The sequence below is a fragment of the Engystomops pustulosus genome, chromosome 7, assembly GCF_040894005.1.
Source record: "Engystomops pustulosus chromosome 7, aEngPut4.maternal, whole genome shotgun sequence".
Classification (NCBI taxonomy): Eukaryota; Metazoa; Chordata; class Amphibia; order Anura; family Leptodactylidae; genus Engystomops; species Engystomops pustulosus.
Window position 1 is genome coordinate 47621396 of NC_092417.1, and position 19336 is coordinate 47640731.

The 19336-nt window shown below is 43.4% G+C and overlaps 1 protein-coding gene across 1 annotated transcript in view; it reads right to left on the minus strand.

Moving 5' to 3' along the window:
- Positions 1 to 11471, minus strand: part of RTN1 (reticulon 1) — a 187481-nt gene extending 176010 nt beyond the window's left edge. Inside the window, exon 1 of the mRNA XM_072115795.1 lies at positions 11146 to 11471. Coding sequence (XP_071971896.1) covers positions 11146 to 11329 — 184 coding nt within the window. The 5' untranslated portion in view covers positions 11330 to 11471. The remainder of the gene's footprint in view (positions 1 to 11145) is intronic.
- Between the last annotated feature and the right edge of the window lie 7865 nt (positions 11472 to 19336).

Genomic DNA, 19336 nt, shown 5'->3' on the forward strand with positions numbered 1-19336 from the left:
TCGGCAGAGTAGGGCTGATCTTTACAGAAAGATGGTGAGGGAGTACGTAGCTGACCATACCATCGTCCTAAATGATCACACAGCTCCCTACAACTACTGGGTTTCAAAGCTGGACATGTGGCACGAACTGGCGCTGTACGCCTTGGAGGTTCTTGCCTGCCCTGCCGCTAGCGTCTTGTCCGAGCGGGTTTTCAGTGCAGCTGGTGGCATCATCACAGATAAGCGTACACGCCTGTCGACTGACAGCGCTGACAGGCTGACGCTTATTAAAATGAATAAAGGCTGGATTTCTCAGAATTTCCAATCTCCACCAGGTGAAGGAAGCTCAACCTGAATAATTGATCCACTCCTCCTCCTCCTCATTTTCCTCCTTCTCCTCCTCTTTGTACAGTAAAGCAGAGGAAACTGGCTATTTTTTGACAGCTCTTGCTATAGTACTTTATGCATTTAATTTTTCTGGAGGGCCACCTACCCGGTCCTCTGTTTGAAACAATTTTTGTGAGTGCCACATACAGGCACTCAATCTATTCCATTTTACTGGAGGGCCACCTACCTGCTCCTCTGGTTTGAAACATTTTTGGGACTGCCACATACAGGCACTCAATCTATTCAATTTTTCTGGAGGGCCACCTACCTGCTCCTCTGGTTTGAAAACTTTTTGGGACTGCCACATACATGCACTCAATCTATTCCATTTTTCTGGAGGGACACCTACCTGCTCCTCTGGTTTGAAAACTTTTTGGGACTGCCACATACAGGCACTCAATCTATTCCATTTTACTGGAGGGCCACCTACCTGCTCCTCTGGTTTGAAACATTTTTGGGACTGCCACATACAGGCACTCAATCTATTCCATTTTTCTGGAGGGACACCTACCTGCTCCTCTGGTTTGAAAACTTTTTGGGACTGCCACATACAGGCACTCAATCTATTCCATTTTTCTGGAGGGCCACCTACCTGCTCCTCTGGTTTGAAAACTTTTTTGGACTGCCACATACATGCACTCAATCTATTCCATTTTTCTGGAGGGACACCTACCTGCTCCTCTGGTTTGAAAACTTTTTGGGACTGCCACATACAGGCACTATCCAAATTAAATTGTCTCCATAGCAGCCTCCACACGTTGTCTCCATTGCTACCTCCAAAAGTCGTCCATATAGCTGCCTCCATACATCCTCCCCTTATCAAACGAGGTATGTCAGGCAGAAATTTGGGTTGTTTTCATGGATTCCACATCAAAGTTGTTAACTTTGTCGCCACCCTGCTGTGTTATCCACAAAATATACTGGCAAACTTTTATGATTAACCGATATTATTTCAGCGCTTCTTGCGCAGCTGTTTACATTCCCCTCACCCGCCATATCCTAAACTTATAAGAACGCTACTACACTTGATCTTATACAAAAGGTTCTTAGAAGTGCTGTTTGGGGAGTAGCCTAGAGACAGGGGCTTGGATTGGCGAAAGCTCGCCTGGCTGCAGAGCGCCAGCTCCATCCCAAGATCCAACTAACATAGTTTTAACTGCAGCACCTTTAATCTACTACTAGTTCACTGCCTCCATAATAATAATAATAATAATCTTTATTTATATAGCGTCATCATATTCTGTAGCGCTTTACAAATCATAGGAAACAAATACAAATGTAATGTAACAGAGCACAACATTTGTATGGAACAACAGGAGTGAGGTCCCTGCTCGCCAGAGCTTACGGTTTATGAAGATGATGGGGTAACACGAGGTAAAAGAATATTTAACCCCTTGCCGCTCTGCGCCGTAGCTGTACTGCGCTGAGTCCCGCGAATAGCGCTCAGCGCAGTACAGCTACTGCGCAGAGACGATGCCGGTTCAGCGCTGTATAGCAGCCGAACCGGCATCGTTAGCCGCGGGATTTCAACGGTAATCTACCGTTGACATCCCCGGCTATCACCCGCGGTCGGAGTGGGCTCCGATCGCGGGTGTTTAACCCGTTAAATGCCGCGGTCAACGCGACCGCGGCATTTAACATGCCTTCTGGGGGTCTTTACCCCACGATCGGCCCCCCCGCACCGTTTTCGGGGGGACCGACCGCTGTTTTGGCACCTCTGGGGTCCGATCGGGACCCCAGAGAAGCCTGGAGGGTTTACCTTTAAGATGGCGTCTGTGACGTCATCTTAAAGGCAAAGTGTCAGCCTATGCATCTGCATAGGCTGGCACTGATAATACCCTGCAATACATTAGTATTGCAGAGTATTATCAAGAACAAGCAATCAGATGATTGCTTGTTCATATCCCATGGTGGATCATGTAAAAAAAAGTAAAAAAAAATGTTTTTCAATAAAAAATTACTTTATAAATCACTAAAAATGCCCATAAGCCCCAAAACATATAAAGAGACATATAACGCTCAAAAAAGTCTAAATCATAACACAAACCCCACATATATAGTATCACCGCGTCCGTAACAATCCATAGAATAAAACTAAATAACTATTGAACCCATATGATGAACGTCGTAAAAAAAAACGTTAAAAACCCGCCAAAAATTATGATTTTTACCTATTATATCCCACTAAAAATGCAATAAAAAGTGATCAACAAAACATATGTACTCCAGAACGATATTGTTGCAAAGAACAACATGTCCCGCAAAAAACAAGCCATTGACCAGCTCTGTAGCCAAAAACGTAACAATGTTATGCCACTTGGAAGACAGCGATGCAAAAATGATAGATTTTTCCCCACATTAGGGTTTTATTTGGCAAATTTAGTAAAACATAAGAAAAAATATTCATGTCTGGTATCCCCGTAATCGTATCGACCCATAGAATAAAGATAACAGGATTATTAGGATATACGGTGAACACGAAAAAAAAAAAAAGTAAAAAATCCAGTACAGAATTGATGCTTTTCTACTCATGACCTCAAAAAAAGTTCTAAAATTTTCAACAATAGGTGATACCAACCCCAAAATGGCAACACTGGAAAAAGCATCTCGTCCCGCAAAAAAAATGCCGTCACATGGCCCAAATAACGGAAAAGCGAAAATTTTATAGCCTTCAAAAGGGGGCAACCAGAAAACTAAAATCCTGGCAGCTGCAGGGTGCTCCTTCCCTTCTGCGCCTCGCTGTGCCCCCATAATACAAGTAATGTCCACATGTGGGGGGTCGCAGAAATTGTAGAACAAATTTTATGGTGAGTTTTCTCTTTTTATCTTTTGGAAATGTGTAAATTTTAGGGCTAAATGAACGTATAACCGACAAAATTTGACCATTCTAAATTTCACCGCCATTTTGATTCAATTACTATGAAGATCTCAAGGGGTTAACAATCTTTGTAAATGCTGTTTCTGATAGTTTGAGGGGTGCAGATTTGAAAATGGGTTGGTTATATAGGGGGTTTTGATGCTAAATATGTAAAATTTGATTTCAAACAGTATTTATCCCCAAAATAGTCAATTCCGAAAATACGGAAAATCGCTATTCGATTTGTAGGCCGCGTGACGTCAAAATAAATTATCCAAACATTTCAAAAATTATGAAAATGTAAAGTAGACAATTGGGAAATGTTATTCTGCAAGTTATTTAGGTGGTAAATCTATCTGCCTGAAAACGCGGTGATTTAGAATTTCGAAAATGGCAAATTTTTCTAAAAATTCATCATTTTTTTCCTTTTTTTGTAAATAAACGCAAAACTTAGCAGCCAAAATTTACCACTAAAATGAAGTACAACATGTGGGGAAAAAACAATCTCAGAATCGCTTTGATAAGTAACAGCGTTCAAAAGTTATTACCACAGGAAGAGACACTGGTCAAATTTCAAGAAAAAGTTGCGAGCCTTAACCTGCAAACAGGCTGCGTCCTTAAGGGGTTAATGGTCAAGCCATTCTTCTTAGGGAATAGAACAAAATATAATAAATGGAATTGCTGTCGCTTGAACCACTCAGCCGTCATCTTATATACCAGGTCCAGGGTGAATGGGACTGCAGAGAAGTCTGGTGCCTGTTGGTTGCTGGATAACAGATGGGAGGACGACACAGGACGGGTTAGTAGAAGAGTTAAAACTTCATGCAGTTAATGAGTGTTATAGGCTTGCCTAAAGAAATGGGTTTTAAGACCACGTTTGAAACTTTGGAGGTTAGGTATTAGTCTGATAGTCCGGGGCAGAGCATTCCATAGAATTGGTGCAGCTCTAGAGAAGTCTTGGAGACGCGAGTGGGAAGTCCGCACTAGGGTAGAGGTTAATCTAAGATCACTGGCGGATCTAAGAGCACGGGTTGGGCGATAGACTGAGATAAGAGAGGAGAGGTAGGGGGGTGCAGCATTATACAGAGCTTTATGGATGAGGGTTATTATTATTTTAAACTGTATTCGAAAGGAGACTGGCAGCCAGTGCAGCGACTGGCATGAACTGTAAGCATACATGGTCCCCTTATCAAACGAGCTGTGTCAGGCAGAATTTTGGGTTGTTTTCATGGCTTCCACAACAAACTTGTTAACTTTGTCGCCACCCTGCTGTGTAATCCACAAAAAATACTGGCAAACTTTTATCATTTACCGATATTATTTCAGCGCTTCTTGCGCAGCTGTTTACATTCCCCTCACCCGCCATATCCTAAACTTATAAGAACGCTACTACACTTGATCTTATACAAAAGGTTCTTAGAAGTGCTGTTTGGGGAGTAGCCTATAGACAGGGGCTTGGATTGGCGAAAGCTCGCCTGGCAGCGGAGCGCCAGCTCCATGCCAAGATCCAACTAACATAGTTTTAACTGCAGCACCTTTAATCTACTACTAGTTCACTGCCTCCATACATGGTCCCCTTATCAAACGAGCTGTGTCAGGCAGAATTTTGGGTTGTTTTCATGGCTTCCATGTTAACTTTGTCGCCACCCTGCTGTGTAATCCACAAAATATACTGGCAAACTTTTATCATGTACCGATATTATTTGAGCGCTTCTTGCTCACCTCCTTTGGTTCCTCTCTGCCACCCATTGGTTTGAAGCCTGAGTCCATTTAGGGTATGTCGCCATGACACTCTCTAGCCTGCTGCAGCTGCCTCTGCATGCCGTCCCCTATAGTGTCAGGGTCAATTATTGGATGTTTTAGATGCTATCTAGCTTCATTCTGTCACTCTGTCATGGCCATGCTGTTGCCCATAATTTTGGCATAATGTTGCGATTATGCAGCCTCAGAGGCATCCATGCATGCTGCCCCTGCTGTTTCCTGTCCATTTCCGTGGTGTTTCCATCCTTTTCTGAGGTTCCCAGGTGTTTGGCCAAGCTTCCCTGTGCAGAGCCTTGGTCCCCTTGAAAAATGCTCGAGTCTCCCATTGACTTCAATGGGGTTCGTTATTCGAGACGAGCACTCAAGCATCGGGAAAAGTTCGTCTCGAATAACGAGTACCCGAGCATTTTAGTGTTCGCTCATCTCTAGTCTTTTTGCACCTAAAGGGGTATTTCCATTTCAGCAAATAAATGTTATTGTTTGCATAATGAAAAGTGATACCATTTTCCAATATACTTTCTGTATCGATTCCTCACAGTTTTCTAGATCTCTGCTTGCTGTTATTCTATAGAAAGCTTCATTGTTTATTTCCAGTGGACAGAAATCTGACCATGGTCACACTGGTGCACAGCTCGTTATATCATAGAGAGTAATCAGAGCCGTGTGATATAACGAGCCGTGCACCTGTGTGACCATGGTCAGATTTCTGTCCACTGGAAATAAACAATGAATCCTTCTATAGAAATGACAGCAAGCAGAGATCAAGCAAACCGTGAAGAATTAATACAGAAAGTATATTAGAAAACTGTATAATTGTTCATTATAGAAATGATAACATTTATTTGCTGAAATGGGGACACCCCTTTAAGGTCCCCCAAATACAGCTTCTATCCACGATCCAGTTGCTGCATGGTCACACATGACACTAACGAGCCGTGCACCTATGTGACCATGGTCAGATTTCTGTCCATGTAAGTAAACATAGAAGCTTTCCATACAAGGACAGCAAGCAGCGATCCAGAAAACTGAAGAATTGATACAAAAAGTATATAGAAAAACTTTATAATTTTTATAATATAAACAATAACATTAATTTGCCTAAATGGGAATAACCCTTTAGGTATCATTTTTGGAGGGTTATGAAAAATGAAGTTGAAAACAATAAGTATATTTTTAGGATATAGTGTTAAATTTTGATGCTGTATTTTGCCTCCCTATAGAAAATTATATGTATGTATCTGGTATTAAGTACTAACATTGTGTGAAAAGTCTTATAAAAAAACCTTAATTTGGAACATAAATAGAAGGAACTCGTGACTGAGATTAGCCGAGTTGTATTCCAATGGTAGTGATAATTGCTACTATACATGGGGTCCGAATATCAAAGTGAATATTAAAGTGCCAACTGCAACACTTCTACTAAAGTAACTGTATGTATGCTGCAGCATTTTCAACCCCAGCATGTACTATCTCTGCAGATTTTTCCATTGGCCTGTATCAGCAGTTTCATTTAACTTCTTTATATAAAGATTAAGAATAAACCACTACGTGACTCAGTTAAACTGAGTTGAGGTTACAGTGAAGGGACAAGTGGCATCATAACTTTGGGTTGGAATCTGTATCACTTCATTTGAATTTTTCATAAATTTTGTGTTATCAGGAAAGTGCATAAGCATAAGTGAGCCTCTGTGATCTATTTAAAGGGGTGGTGTGGCCAAGATCTAAGAGAGCAAGAGACCTGCAATAATGGCATCACCATGAACAGTTGAACCTAGGCATGGTTCTATTGTAAGAAGTTGCTATGAAGTGTTGCATAGACTTTTCCATTCTAGCCTAAATACATGACACATGGCGCGTCCTCCGACGAGGATTCGGGTCTTCCGGCAATTCACTAAGGTCGTGCGCCCAATGTCCACAAGGTGTCGCTGCTGCGCCGAGGTCCCCCGGAGTTCACCATCCTATTCCTGGTGCATGTAAGTGCGTGTCAAGCGACACATCTTTTTTAAAATACCGCCGTTTTTCAGAATACGTCGGGTTTTCCGACAGCCACGCCCCCGATTTCTGTTGCATGCAACCCGGCATACAATCTGATCGTGTGCGCCAAACCCAGGGCAATTTGGTAACCGGTAATTGTCGGGAAAAAGAGCAATTCGGATCCTTAGTAAATGAGCCCCATTAACTTCATATTCATTCACTTAAATTTTGATTGGCAACAATAAATCATGTATAAAAGGTTTATCCAATTTTGTTGGATCAACATCTCTTTAAAGCCATTTAGATGAGGAAGTGTTCTGCAAATCTAATGCAGAGCTTCTTGAGCTTGCAAAGCTATAACTTTAGGGGTTACACAGGGGTGGGACTGGTGGCCATCACTTCTGTTCTCTCTGTCAATGAGCCTGTGATGAAAGGACTGACTTCTTATTTCACATGATGATCTTACAGTTAATGGCCAGTCCATGTATTACATGGGCAGAGCGTTTTTTGCTTTGCTTTCATTATACTGTATACAGGCAAAAGTTGCTTGACATGATGCAAAATTTGTTCCAGGCCCCTGGCTATAATGTACAATTCATAATACTAGTCTCTTCATAGGGAAGAGAAACACCTTATGAGGCTCCTTGGTCTGGGTGCGACTACACTCTCTGCACTCCCTTTAAGTTACTCCCCTGTCACTCTAACACTCCAGGACTAGTCTCATGTCGGTATTCATATGCAAAATGGGGCACATGGAAAGGGGTACACTTTTAGGAAATTTCTGTTCTATTCCTGATGTAGGGATTTAGACCAGGGGTGAACATTCATTGGTCCAAGGGCCATATTGTCATACTACTCAACTTTAAGACGATGCGTCACTGGCAGTCCTAGGGTTACGTACAAGATAGGTTCTTTTGGTTTGTAATTAAGTTGAATTTGTATGTAAGTAGGAACTGGTATATTTTATAATTGTAACTTCAGGAAAAAAATTAAGGATTATCAATAAGATTTCATTACAGACATTACAGCTGATTATTACAGCCTGGGGCTAAAGTAAAGCATCCAGTGAGCTTCACCAAAGTGTGCACAGAGGTCTGTCTGTAACTAGGGTTGTCTGTAAGTCAGGTGTCCTTAAGTCAGGGACCATCTCTACTGCATTCAGAGCAGACACTGGAAACCCCAGAGCAGACAACAATAATAAGGGAGAGACCCTTAAAGTAGATAATAATACTGGAGATCCCCAGGGCAGACAAATGCTGGAGACCCCAAGCATAAAATGACTAATACTGGAAACCCTCAGAGCATAATACTAGAAATACTGGAGACTCCCAGAGCACACAAAGACTGGAGACCACAAAGCAGGCAAAAAAAAATCCTATCCATTCTTGGATCTTCTACTTCCTGCGCAACACTACAGTTTCTTCTCTACTCCATGTGCTGCTCTGTGTTCCGGACTGGTTGTTTGCGCCAGCATCAGGACCTGGAGTAGAGCTAAGAACGGTAGAGAACCCTGCAGCAGTACAGTACAGTGGACAACTTGGGTCCTCTCCTGCTCTCCTGGGCCACTCTGTTCTATGTCCTCATTCCAACACATACAACCAATGTCAGGAGTCAGGACAAAGAGTGGAGCAGGACTTCTCAGCTGCACTCACCCCTTCCCAGCTTCTTGCACCAATGAACTATTCCTTCAGTTATGGGAGACCTCATTGGACTCTGACTGTCAGCAGGGTGTGGACCGCAACTCATGACTTGACAGGCTGCATGTGGACCTTCAGTAATGGTTGTTTACTCCTGATCTAGGCTTTTAGTTTAGATGAATGTGGCTTCACTTTATGTACATGCTCAGTAGTGAAGCTCCTCTGCTATAGATTAGAGGAATAAGGCACTGGGAAGGAATGCCTGCATTTATCTCAGCACTGCTAGAGTAACCAGGAAAATAGGACTGTAGAGTCATGGAGTCGGTGACCATTTTGGTGGAGCTTGAGTTGAAGTTAGGGAAATTGAGGAGTTGGAGAAGGAAGTTTGGCTTACAGACTCCAAAGCCTTACATAGCATCCTCTACCAACACTTTTAATATTATATGCCCCTGAGTAATAAAACATACCACAGTTTGGGACACCATTCTAATGAATTGTAGTTCTCTTTCACACTAATCCCTAAATGCTTCTTGTTACTTAATTACTAAAATTATCCGAGTCATGGGAGTGACAGTTCAAAGACAGCGAGTGTGACAGTTTGACAGGCAGTGTTTTGCAGTAACTGTGATGTACTCTCGTAGATTTTTGGCAGAGAATGCTAAACAATTTATTTAAAGACATACTAAATCTAAATTCTAGGTCTCTTTTCACATCTGCATTGGGAGCCCCTGGGGGCAATTCCACTACCTTGTACATCGAGAATTATGCAGTCTATAAAGACTTTAATGGGTGCATGCCCCAGTTTAGATCAATCCCCTATAATAGTGTTCTCCAACCACTGGTCCATGTCCCATGACCGGGCCATGGAACACCATGGCCAATCTCTATAAGAACAGAAAAAAAACAATACTCACATTCCTGTTCCCCTGCAGCAGTCTTATCTTCCTTTACTTCATTACCACTTTAATGCTCTATTGACGGTGAGCTTGATGATGTCATCACATAGTCTCTCCTGACATAGACCAATGCAATAATGTGGAAGAGAAGTGAAGGAAGAGAAGACTGCTACAGTGGTAGAGGAAGGTGAGTATTGGATTTTTTTTACAGATTTCTGCTGGGAAAGGGGGCCTGGAGAGGGTGGGGGCAGCCAAAGGAAAGGGAACAATATAAGTGGAGGGGGATTCTTCAGGAAATAGGACAGTATAAGCTAGGCACACAGGGAGTTATGGTGGAGTTATGTATGCAGACCTACATTTTTGGCTATGAAACTGACACCAGACCACATTTCCCCACCCACTAGTCCCTGAATAAAATTTATGTTTACAGCCGGTCCCTGGGCAAAAAAAGGTTGGGGACCACTGCCCTATAAGAATGGCTGGACAATTGTACAAGCACATACCTCCTGTGTGACCCATTCCTACTCATAGATTGCAAACTCTTGTGAGAAGGGCCCTCACTCTGATTGTTTCATATCACCATGTCATTACTCTATAATGTCTTATTTTGTTTATATATGTTTCCCTATGATTCATTAAGTGCAATGGAATATTGGTGCTATGTAAATAAAGATTTATTATTAATTTTGTAAAATGGACCTTTAATAGCATTCTGGCTTCCATTATATACAGAAGTCATGCTGTCAATGTAAACAGGGCCTATCATACCTACATATGCTTAAAAATTTCATTGGCCTGTACTATCAGTCTTCACAGCAAAAGCAACATCCTTTTCATAGTTTGTTGGGCAAGTTAAGTATATATACAGAATATACATTATTTTCTTCCAGGTAGACTATTTTTCAAGTTTGAAGACTCCCAGTTGATACATATAAATGAATAAAATTCAATAAAGGCAGCTACAGATTATATTACAGTATTACTGTATAGTCTAGACCTGTGTTTGCATCTACATCATCATCATCATTACAATTTACTTAAACATATTTACATAAAAATCTGCACCACTTTTTCATGTAAAGTCATGTTGCAATGTTGCCTCCCTTCTCCATTAGTTGCATAGTAACTACTTGTGCAACTCTTCTATACTGAATTGGGCAATAAATGCATCACATTTTATCACTTTATTATAACACTGTAGCAAAAATCTGAAGGATGCCACTTATATAAAGAATCTAGTACATTATGCTCTATATGCCATTTGGTAACACCTAGAATTTTGTTGCCCATCACTTTTCACTGATAATTATTGTAAATTCAAGCAGTTATAAATGATTTCACATTCTTAACTATTCAGCAGAATGATCAGGTATTACAGATACAATGTTTACCGTCTTCAGCAAGTATTGTATTGGATATAATAGGAAATGAAAGGAATTAAAAGGACATTTTTTAAAGTGCAGCTATGGAGGATGGGAAAGAGGGAGGGGGCATATGTTTTCTTTATTAAAGGTGTTTCATAAACAAGTAAATATTTGTATATGATAATTGTTTACACACGTTGTAGTTCAGGGAACTATTGTAACAACAATTCATGTAAGCATTGATGTACTTGTTATTTATAGGAGGGTGGTCTGGTGTGGTACCTACTTACCTGTGGATGTGGTCCCCATGGCAACTGGGGAATGCTCTGCCTGCTGTGCTCTGCTGGTCCCCCCTTTCTGGTCCAGAGAGCCCCAGGCGCTTTTTCCTGCAGAATCTCCCTCCTCCTGTGGAAACATCTGAGCAGCCACATCACCTTCCAGCCATCTGCTGACATTCCCAGGATTAGCAGCCATTGGGGCTGTATGTGTTGCAGTTGTCTCTATGGGAAGCTGCTGGGAACAGGGGGAGAGGGAGGGAGGGGATGGGTCAGTGCTGCAGTGTCTCCTGGAAGATGCCACAAACACTGGAGCGTTACGCAGGTGCAAATGGCTTGTGTAGTTTCCACTAGTTCCACCTCAACATCACTGCCTTGGCTGTCCAATCACAGGCCGGAGATTAGCATAGAATGTCTACCGCCCAGCAACCCTTTAAGTGCTGGAGCATTGTGTAGATGTTTCTGCATGCGGTTTGCTGATGCTTTTTGATGCTTCGGGCATCGAAGGGTTAACAGCTGGGTGTCTGCAGCGTGTACACATCTAAAATATTGTCTCATGATTTAGTAAATGATGTGTGTCGGTTACATATCTAGTCATAATGACACAGGTATGTGCAAGGAATGCCAACACTGTAACAACCAACAATCTGCTAGCAAATGTTTCATAAATGAAACAATGAATCGTAATAATACAAGTCATTTAATACACATAAGGGCGCTTTTTTTTTTTTTGTCTTTAATTGTGCACCAGGTTTTTTTTTCTGCTGGTCTGATGTAACTAAATGTTTTTTCCTACTTGATACATCTGGCATTTGAGGAGTTAAGATCTTTAGTGAATTCGCAACTTAAAAAAAAAAAAATCAGAAATCTGGTTGAGGAAGGAGGGGATTTGCGCTTAAATTTGTGACTTTTGCAAAAGTCATACGGCCAATACAAGACTTTCACATCTGGAATGTGGTGATAACTCAGGCAACAATACAGAAAAGTCAGCTACCAGGAACTGTAAAAAGAAGGAAGACATGCACCAAAAAATAAGAAGAAAAAGCTAAGGCAAAAATAGGATACATGTGCAATTACTGGTCTATAAAGTGCAAATGGCTCAAAGTATATTAGATGGCTGCCCTAAAACTTTGGTAGAGTTACAATTATCATTATGAGGGATGATAGCTTTTGGGACCAATGTTCTATGTACAGAAAGTTTAAAGGGGGTATTAATAATAATAATAATAATAATCTTTATTTATATAGCCCCATAATATTCCATATAGCCCCATAATATTCATAATATCCTATGATTTGCAAATCATAGGGGACATATACAAATATAATATTACCTTATAGAGTACAAACAGTTGCAACATCCCCCACCGGGGCCTAGCCTTTTCTCGGGGCCTGGAGTCAGCCGGGGCCCGCAGTACCTGAGTGGCTGGTGGTTGCGGCCTAGGCACGCTAGTGTCACGGTGCTTGGTATGGGGAACCGGAGGGCTGTCCTACAGCCTGGCAGGTCTCCAGTAGGGTGGTGTTGGCAAGAAATAATGAGGGAGAGGCTGCTATAGCGGATCTCCCTGGGGCAACCCTTTGGTGCCTAGAGTATAAGTCTCTGTGTGGTGGACAGGGTGCCCGTGATGGTGACAGCCGGAGTAGCAGGGACCAGACGGAGGCAGAGGTTGAACAGAAACACTTACAGTTCTTTATTGGAACCGACAGGAACATCAGCAACGTGCCTTTAACAGAGTGATGGAGTACTGAGATGCAAGTTGGAGGGAGCCACAGGAGGTAGATCGCCAGCCTGGATGCAGAGGGCAGACAGGGGAGGTAGCTGTGTCCTAATAGGAAGCTTCAGCTTGTCCTGGAGTGCTTCAGGTATCACCCTTGAAGGTAGGATGATACCCCTTTCCTCACTAACTCTAATCTATTAGCTCCACTCTTCAGAGGCAGGGGCTAGGCTCTTCCTGCTCTGGTATGGTATGCTGGCTGAATAGAGTCTGGACTGGGGTGACCCAGTCTGCTTCTTCTCATCTGAGCTAGGCTAAACTAAACTCTTCTGGTGTCCTGCAGACCCTGAGGGTCTGACTAGAACTGGTATCTTCTCCCTCCTGGGAGAGACTGCTCTCTTGAACATTCCTGGCCAGGGGTTTTGTAACTCCTCTGGTCAGGTGGTGGCTGCTCCTCCAATTACATCTCAGCTTACATTAGACAGAATGTAATACAGGTGATTGGATGATAGATCTTACATCATACAAAACACTTAACTTCTGCCTTGCCAGACAGGATTAACCACTGCAATGTCCCCTATGTCCTATAAGGACCATGTAGTGTAATGTGGTTACATGCAGGTGGGGCGTATTCGCAAACACTCCCTCGTCTTGCATCGGCGAGGGTGTTGCACAGTCATATGGGTATTCACAGATGCTAGTGTTAACTTAGCCCAAGATGATCATTTACTTAGCAATATACTGTATATACTTGAGTACAAGCCGACCCCGTATAAGCTGAGACCCCTAATTTTAACACAAAAAACTGGAAAAACCTATTGACTCGAGTATAAGTCAAAGGTGGGAAATCCATTGGTCACAGCCTTCCCAGTATATAGCCAGCAAGCCCCCTGTAGTATGTAGCCTGCCAGCCACTGTAATATATATCTTTTCAGTCCCTGTAGTATATAGCTTGCGGGCCCTGTAGTTTATAGCCATCCAGCCTCTTAAGTATATAGCCAGCCTTCCTGTAGTATATAGCCTGCCAGCACCTGTAGTGTATAGCCAACCAGCCCCCCTTCAATTCCTGTAGGAAAAAAACAAACAGTTCACTCACCTTCCGACCTCCCCCCCCCCCCCCGGAAGGTCCTCTTCTATACAGCAATGCTCCGTGTCCCCACGCCATCTGTCTCAAGCACCATGACGACAGCGGCTGATATCATGATCCCTGCGACGGACATCGTGGGGACACAGAGCCGATGCCGGAGCATTGCTGTATAGAAGAGGACCAGCCGGGGGGATGTTGTAAGGTAAGTACACTATTTTTTCAGCACATGGCAATGGTGTTTCCGCACATTTTTTGTGCTTTACATTAGCAAACCTACTTACAACTGTGCTGAGAAGAGTGAGTGAAGTCCAAGCAGGAGGCATGGTTTCAGAAGTCCAACCCATTAACTATAATTACCACCAGAAATTGGCATAATTTATTTCACAAACCTACATCACCTGTAATTTAAGAACTATGAAGTTTTCAAATTAAATTTTCAAATTAGTTTGAAAGGGCTACATTTTAAATAATATGTCACATTTTTCTCACACTTTTCAGTTTTCATAAATGTTAATAAAGGTTCAAGTATTTTTAGCATTTAAAAACATTTTACCATTGTTTTGTGCACAGTATTGGTCTTACAGGACAAAAATGGAAAACTGTTTAAAATGTATAGAAAGTTTTACTTGCACCGTGACTGTGGTAATCTTCCTATATCAGTTATCTATGGCCTCCTTCCTTCTAAATTCAAATTTTTAAATTATCCTACATTGACCTTACAAACCCTTCTGTGCTTTAACTTCACAGGCTGCTACACTACTTTAGCTTCCCCACTTCTGCCTCAGTATTTCCTGTAAGTATAAATTATAATATTCAGTTGTCTATCCAGCCCAGACTTTGGTCAAATGTATCAGGGCTTGTACACCCGATATCTGGCATACAACACCTGGAATAGGCGCTCGTAGAAATTGCCCCTATTTCCCCCATTTTGACACCTACATTCCAAGTGGGCGTGGAGGGGTGTGAAGGTGGCACTGTCGGTGATGGTTGGGCCAGCATGGGGAGTTTCTATCCCGTGCACTGTCATAACATATAACACAATTATATTTAGACCCCAAATAAATATAGAGAATAAAGAATAAATACCCCCCTAAATATAGAAATCCTACAAACCAGACAATCAGGCCCCTAAACCAAACTCTCTAAATGCGTTCACCCTAAACAAACAAATATAGGCTGAAGAACAGATTTCCAAAACTATCCCTCTTAATGTAGACTCAGACTTGAATACAAATTAAATACAGACATGCAATCGTTACCTACAGAACCTGGGATGACCTGCTAAATAAACACAAAGACCCCCTTAAAAGAAATCTTCCATTTTATTTCATCCTTTATGAACCAAACATACCTGTAGAATGCTGTAGCTACACTGATGCATGCTCTGTTTAATCCCTAAGATAAGTGGTTTTGGTGAAAAAACAATTATAACATTCAGGACCTTGGGAAAGCTGGATGCTGCTGGCTGCCATACATAAGCACATTACACGTGGAGCTGCCTAGACTGTTCAGACAGGACTAATCAACCTGAGCTGGATCACTCATACACAGAACCTGGGGAATGTTGTAAAGATTGATTACTTCTGCCCAGGGCCGCCATCATAGGGGGTTTAGTGGGACTGTGTTCAGGGTTACAAACCCGTTTTACAACCAAAAGGGGGCCCGAGGACCTCCCACAGTACCCACAAAACTCTGACCCTTAATTGGCTACACTGCACTTGTGCGGTTCCTATGGAGCTTCCGATTCTCCCCCTAGCACAGTAAAAAAAAAATATATATATATTTACGAAGTCTTCCCTGCCTGCCTTCCCACAGTTCCTCCACTGTGATCCAGCAGCTGTGACAAGTGCGTCCTCTGACCCAGGTGCCGTTGCACCGTCACCTAATAAACGGGGGCGGCGCCTGGGTCAGAGGACGCACAATCCTTCCACCACAGTGGCTGCAGCTGTCGGATTGCAAAGGGGGGAGCGCAGGAAGGCAGGCAGGCAAGACTTGGTCAGTATGTATATGCAACATCCCCCACCGGGGCCTAGCCTTTTCTTGGGGCCTGGAGGCAGCTGGGACCCGGAATACCTAGTGGCTGGCGGTTGCGGCCTAGGCACACTAGTGTCACGGTGCTTGGTATGGGGAACCGGAGGGCTGTCCTACAGCCTGGCAGGTCTCCAGCAGGGTGGTGTTGGCAAGAAATGATGAGGGAGAGGCTGCTATAGTGGTTCCCCTGGGGCAACCCTTTAGTGTCTGGAGTATGAGTCTCTGTGTGGTGGATAGGGTGCCCGTGATGGTGACAGCCGTAGTAGCAGGGACCAGACAGAGGCAGACATTGAACAAAAATAACTTACAGTTCTTTATTGGAACCGACAGGAACAGTAGCAACGTGCCTTGACAAATGGTAGAATGCTGGAGATGCAGTTAGAGGGAGCCACAGGAGTAGATCACCAGCCTGGATGCAAGGGCAGGCTGGGCGGTAGCTGTGTCCTAGTAGGATGCTTTAGCTTGTCCTTGGTTGCTTCAGATATCACCCTTAAAGGTAGGATGATACCCCTTTCCTCTCACTAACTAACTCACTCCACTCAGGCAGGGAGCTGAGCTCCTGCTCTGGTGTGCTGACTGCACTGTACTGGATTAACTCCAGTCTTCTTCTGATCTCTAGAACTTTCCTGATCAGGGGTTTTATTACTCCCACTGGTCAGGTGGTGGTTCCTCCTCCAATTGCATCCCAGCTTACATATACAATATCAGAACACATGTGATTGGTTGACACATATTACATCACATTTAATACTTAACTCCTGCCTTGCCAGGCAGACTCTACCGCTGCAGTGTTCCCCTGTGTAATGCAGTGACATGCTGTGGGGCTGATCAGACATACACAGGCTGCAAGCTACATGGTGGGACGTATTCGCAACAACCCCTCTGCCTTGCATCGGCAGGAGTGTTGCATATATATATATATATATATATATATATATATATATATATATATATAGTTTTTACTGTGCTGTGGTAGCTGTCTGTGGACGGGGGCAGACGGGAGCTGTCTGTGGACTGGGGGGGGGACGGGAGCTGTCTGTGGACTGGGGGGGGGGCTGGAGCTGTCTGTGGACTGGGGTGGGACGGGAGCTGTCTGGACTGGGGGGGGGAGCTGTCTGTGGACTGGGGGGGGACGGGAGCTGTCTGTGGACTGGGGGGGGGGGGGACGGGAGCTGTCTGTGGACTGGGGGGGGGCGGGAGCTGTCTGTGCACTGGGGGGGGGGGCTGTCTGTGAACTGAGGGGGAGCAGGAGCTGTCTGTGGGCTGGGGGCCGGGTCTGTCTGTGGGTCTGGCTATGAACTTGAGGGGGGCGGTTTGTGGACTGGGGGGGTGTCTGTGGACTGAAGGGGGACAGGTGCTGTCTGTGGACTGGGGGGGGGGGGCTGTCTGTTGACTGGGGGGGTCTAGCTATGGACTGGAGGGGGCTTTCGGTGGACTGGAGGGGGCTGTCTGTGGACCAGGGGGCTGACTGGACTGGAGCTGTCTATGGACTGGGGGAGATGACTGTGGACTGGCGGGGCATGTGCTGGAAATATGTATATACTGAGCGGGCATGTGCTAGGGTTATCTATATACTGAGGGGTACACGTGCAGGGGCTATCTATATACCGAGTGGGCGCATGTTGGGGCTATCTGTATACCGAGGGGACATGTGTTGCGGTCATTTATATACTGAATGGACACATGCAGTAGAGTAGCGTCCTGTCAAAAGAGTCTAGCTTGTCATGGCTTAAAAATGTTTTGGTCAGAAAAACAAATTGTACATAAAATGTTATGTATCAATGTGGGTATGTAGGAATAGAAGCCGGTGGGGTGGGCCCACAAAAGTCTTCCAGTCAGGGACAGGCTAAACTGAGGAGGACATCAAAGAAACAGTTGGACATATGTAATGAAAGTAATTAGCCAAGTTGTTCTACTTAACAAAAGCAATTGATTTGTGAAAAGAAATGATCAGAATTGTGCAATAATATATTTGTAAAATTGATCCCCTTAAAAATTAAAACATCAGACCTCCAGCTCACGGCATGATAAATTAACCCCTTCAGGTCTAAGTCATTTTAGGGCCTTAGGACCAAGCCTGACTTTTAAAATTTGCTCTGTGTCATTACAGGACGTTATAACTTTGTAATGCTTTAACATATACAGGGGATTTTGAGACTGTCACACAATGGGGCAGATTTACTTACCCGGTCCATTCGCGATCCAGCGGCGCGTTCTCTGCGCTGGATTCGGGTCCGGCCGGGATTTATTAAGGCAGTTCCTCCAACGTCCACCAGGTGGCGCTGCTGCGCTGAAGTTCCCTGGAACGCACTGGAATACACCGAGCCGGGCTGAGTGAAGGTAAGTGAAGGTAAATGCGGCGGTTTTTCCGAATCCGCCGGGTTTTCGTTCGGCCACGCCCCCGATTTCTGTCGCGTGCCTGCCAGCGCCGATGCGCCACAATCCGATCGCGTGCGCCAAAATCCCTGGGCAATTCAAGGGAAATCGGTGCAAATCAGAAATATTCGGGTAACACGTTGGGAAAACGCGAATCGGGCCCTTAGTAAATGACCCCCAATCTCTTGTGTTAGTAAGTGCAATTTTTCTAATTTTTATGAAAATCGTGAAAACCCTTATTTAGAGGCACCTGCTCAGATTTAAGTGACTTTGAGAGGCCTAAATAGCAGTAAAATTATGCCATTTTAGAAAATGCACCCTTCAATGTGTGAAAATTCAACTTTTAGAAGTGTGTTAACCTTTTTGATGTTTTACAGGGGTAAAAACAAGCTGTAGTTTTTTTTTTTTTAGAGAATGTATCAATTAGACTGTCACAATCTCTCCCCAGTATGAGGATGCCCCATATGGTGACTGCTATATGGGCACACGGCCGGGCATAGAAGGGAAGGAGCCCCATTCAGAGCAGATCTGCAATGCCACATTTTACAGGCTATAAAATGTTTATTTTTTTGTAATCTGGACATTTGGGGGATTTTTTTTTATGTGGGTGAGATCCACTTTTCAGGTACATCATTTCTGGGGGGTTTAATAACTGATAATCAGATTTTATTAACTTTTTCTTGGTGGTGGTTAAAAAAAATCATTCATTCTTGTTAATGGATTTTAGTATTTTTTCCGGACGTTCACCATACCATAAAAATAATGTATTCTCTTGATTCTTTGGGTCATCACGATAATGGAGATACCCCAGTTATATTTTTTATGGTTAACTTGTTTTGCAGTATATAGGACTCATTTTGTGAGAAATTTGCTTGTTTTTGCATCGCCATGTAACAATGGGCAGAACATTTATATTTTTTTGTTTACAGAGCTGTTTTAGAGCTCATTTTTTGCGGGACATGCTATACTTTTTCTTGGTATCATGTTAGGGTTAACA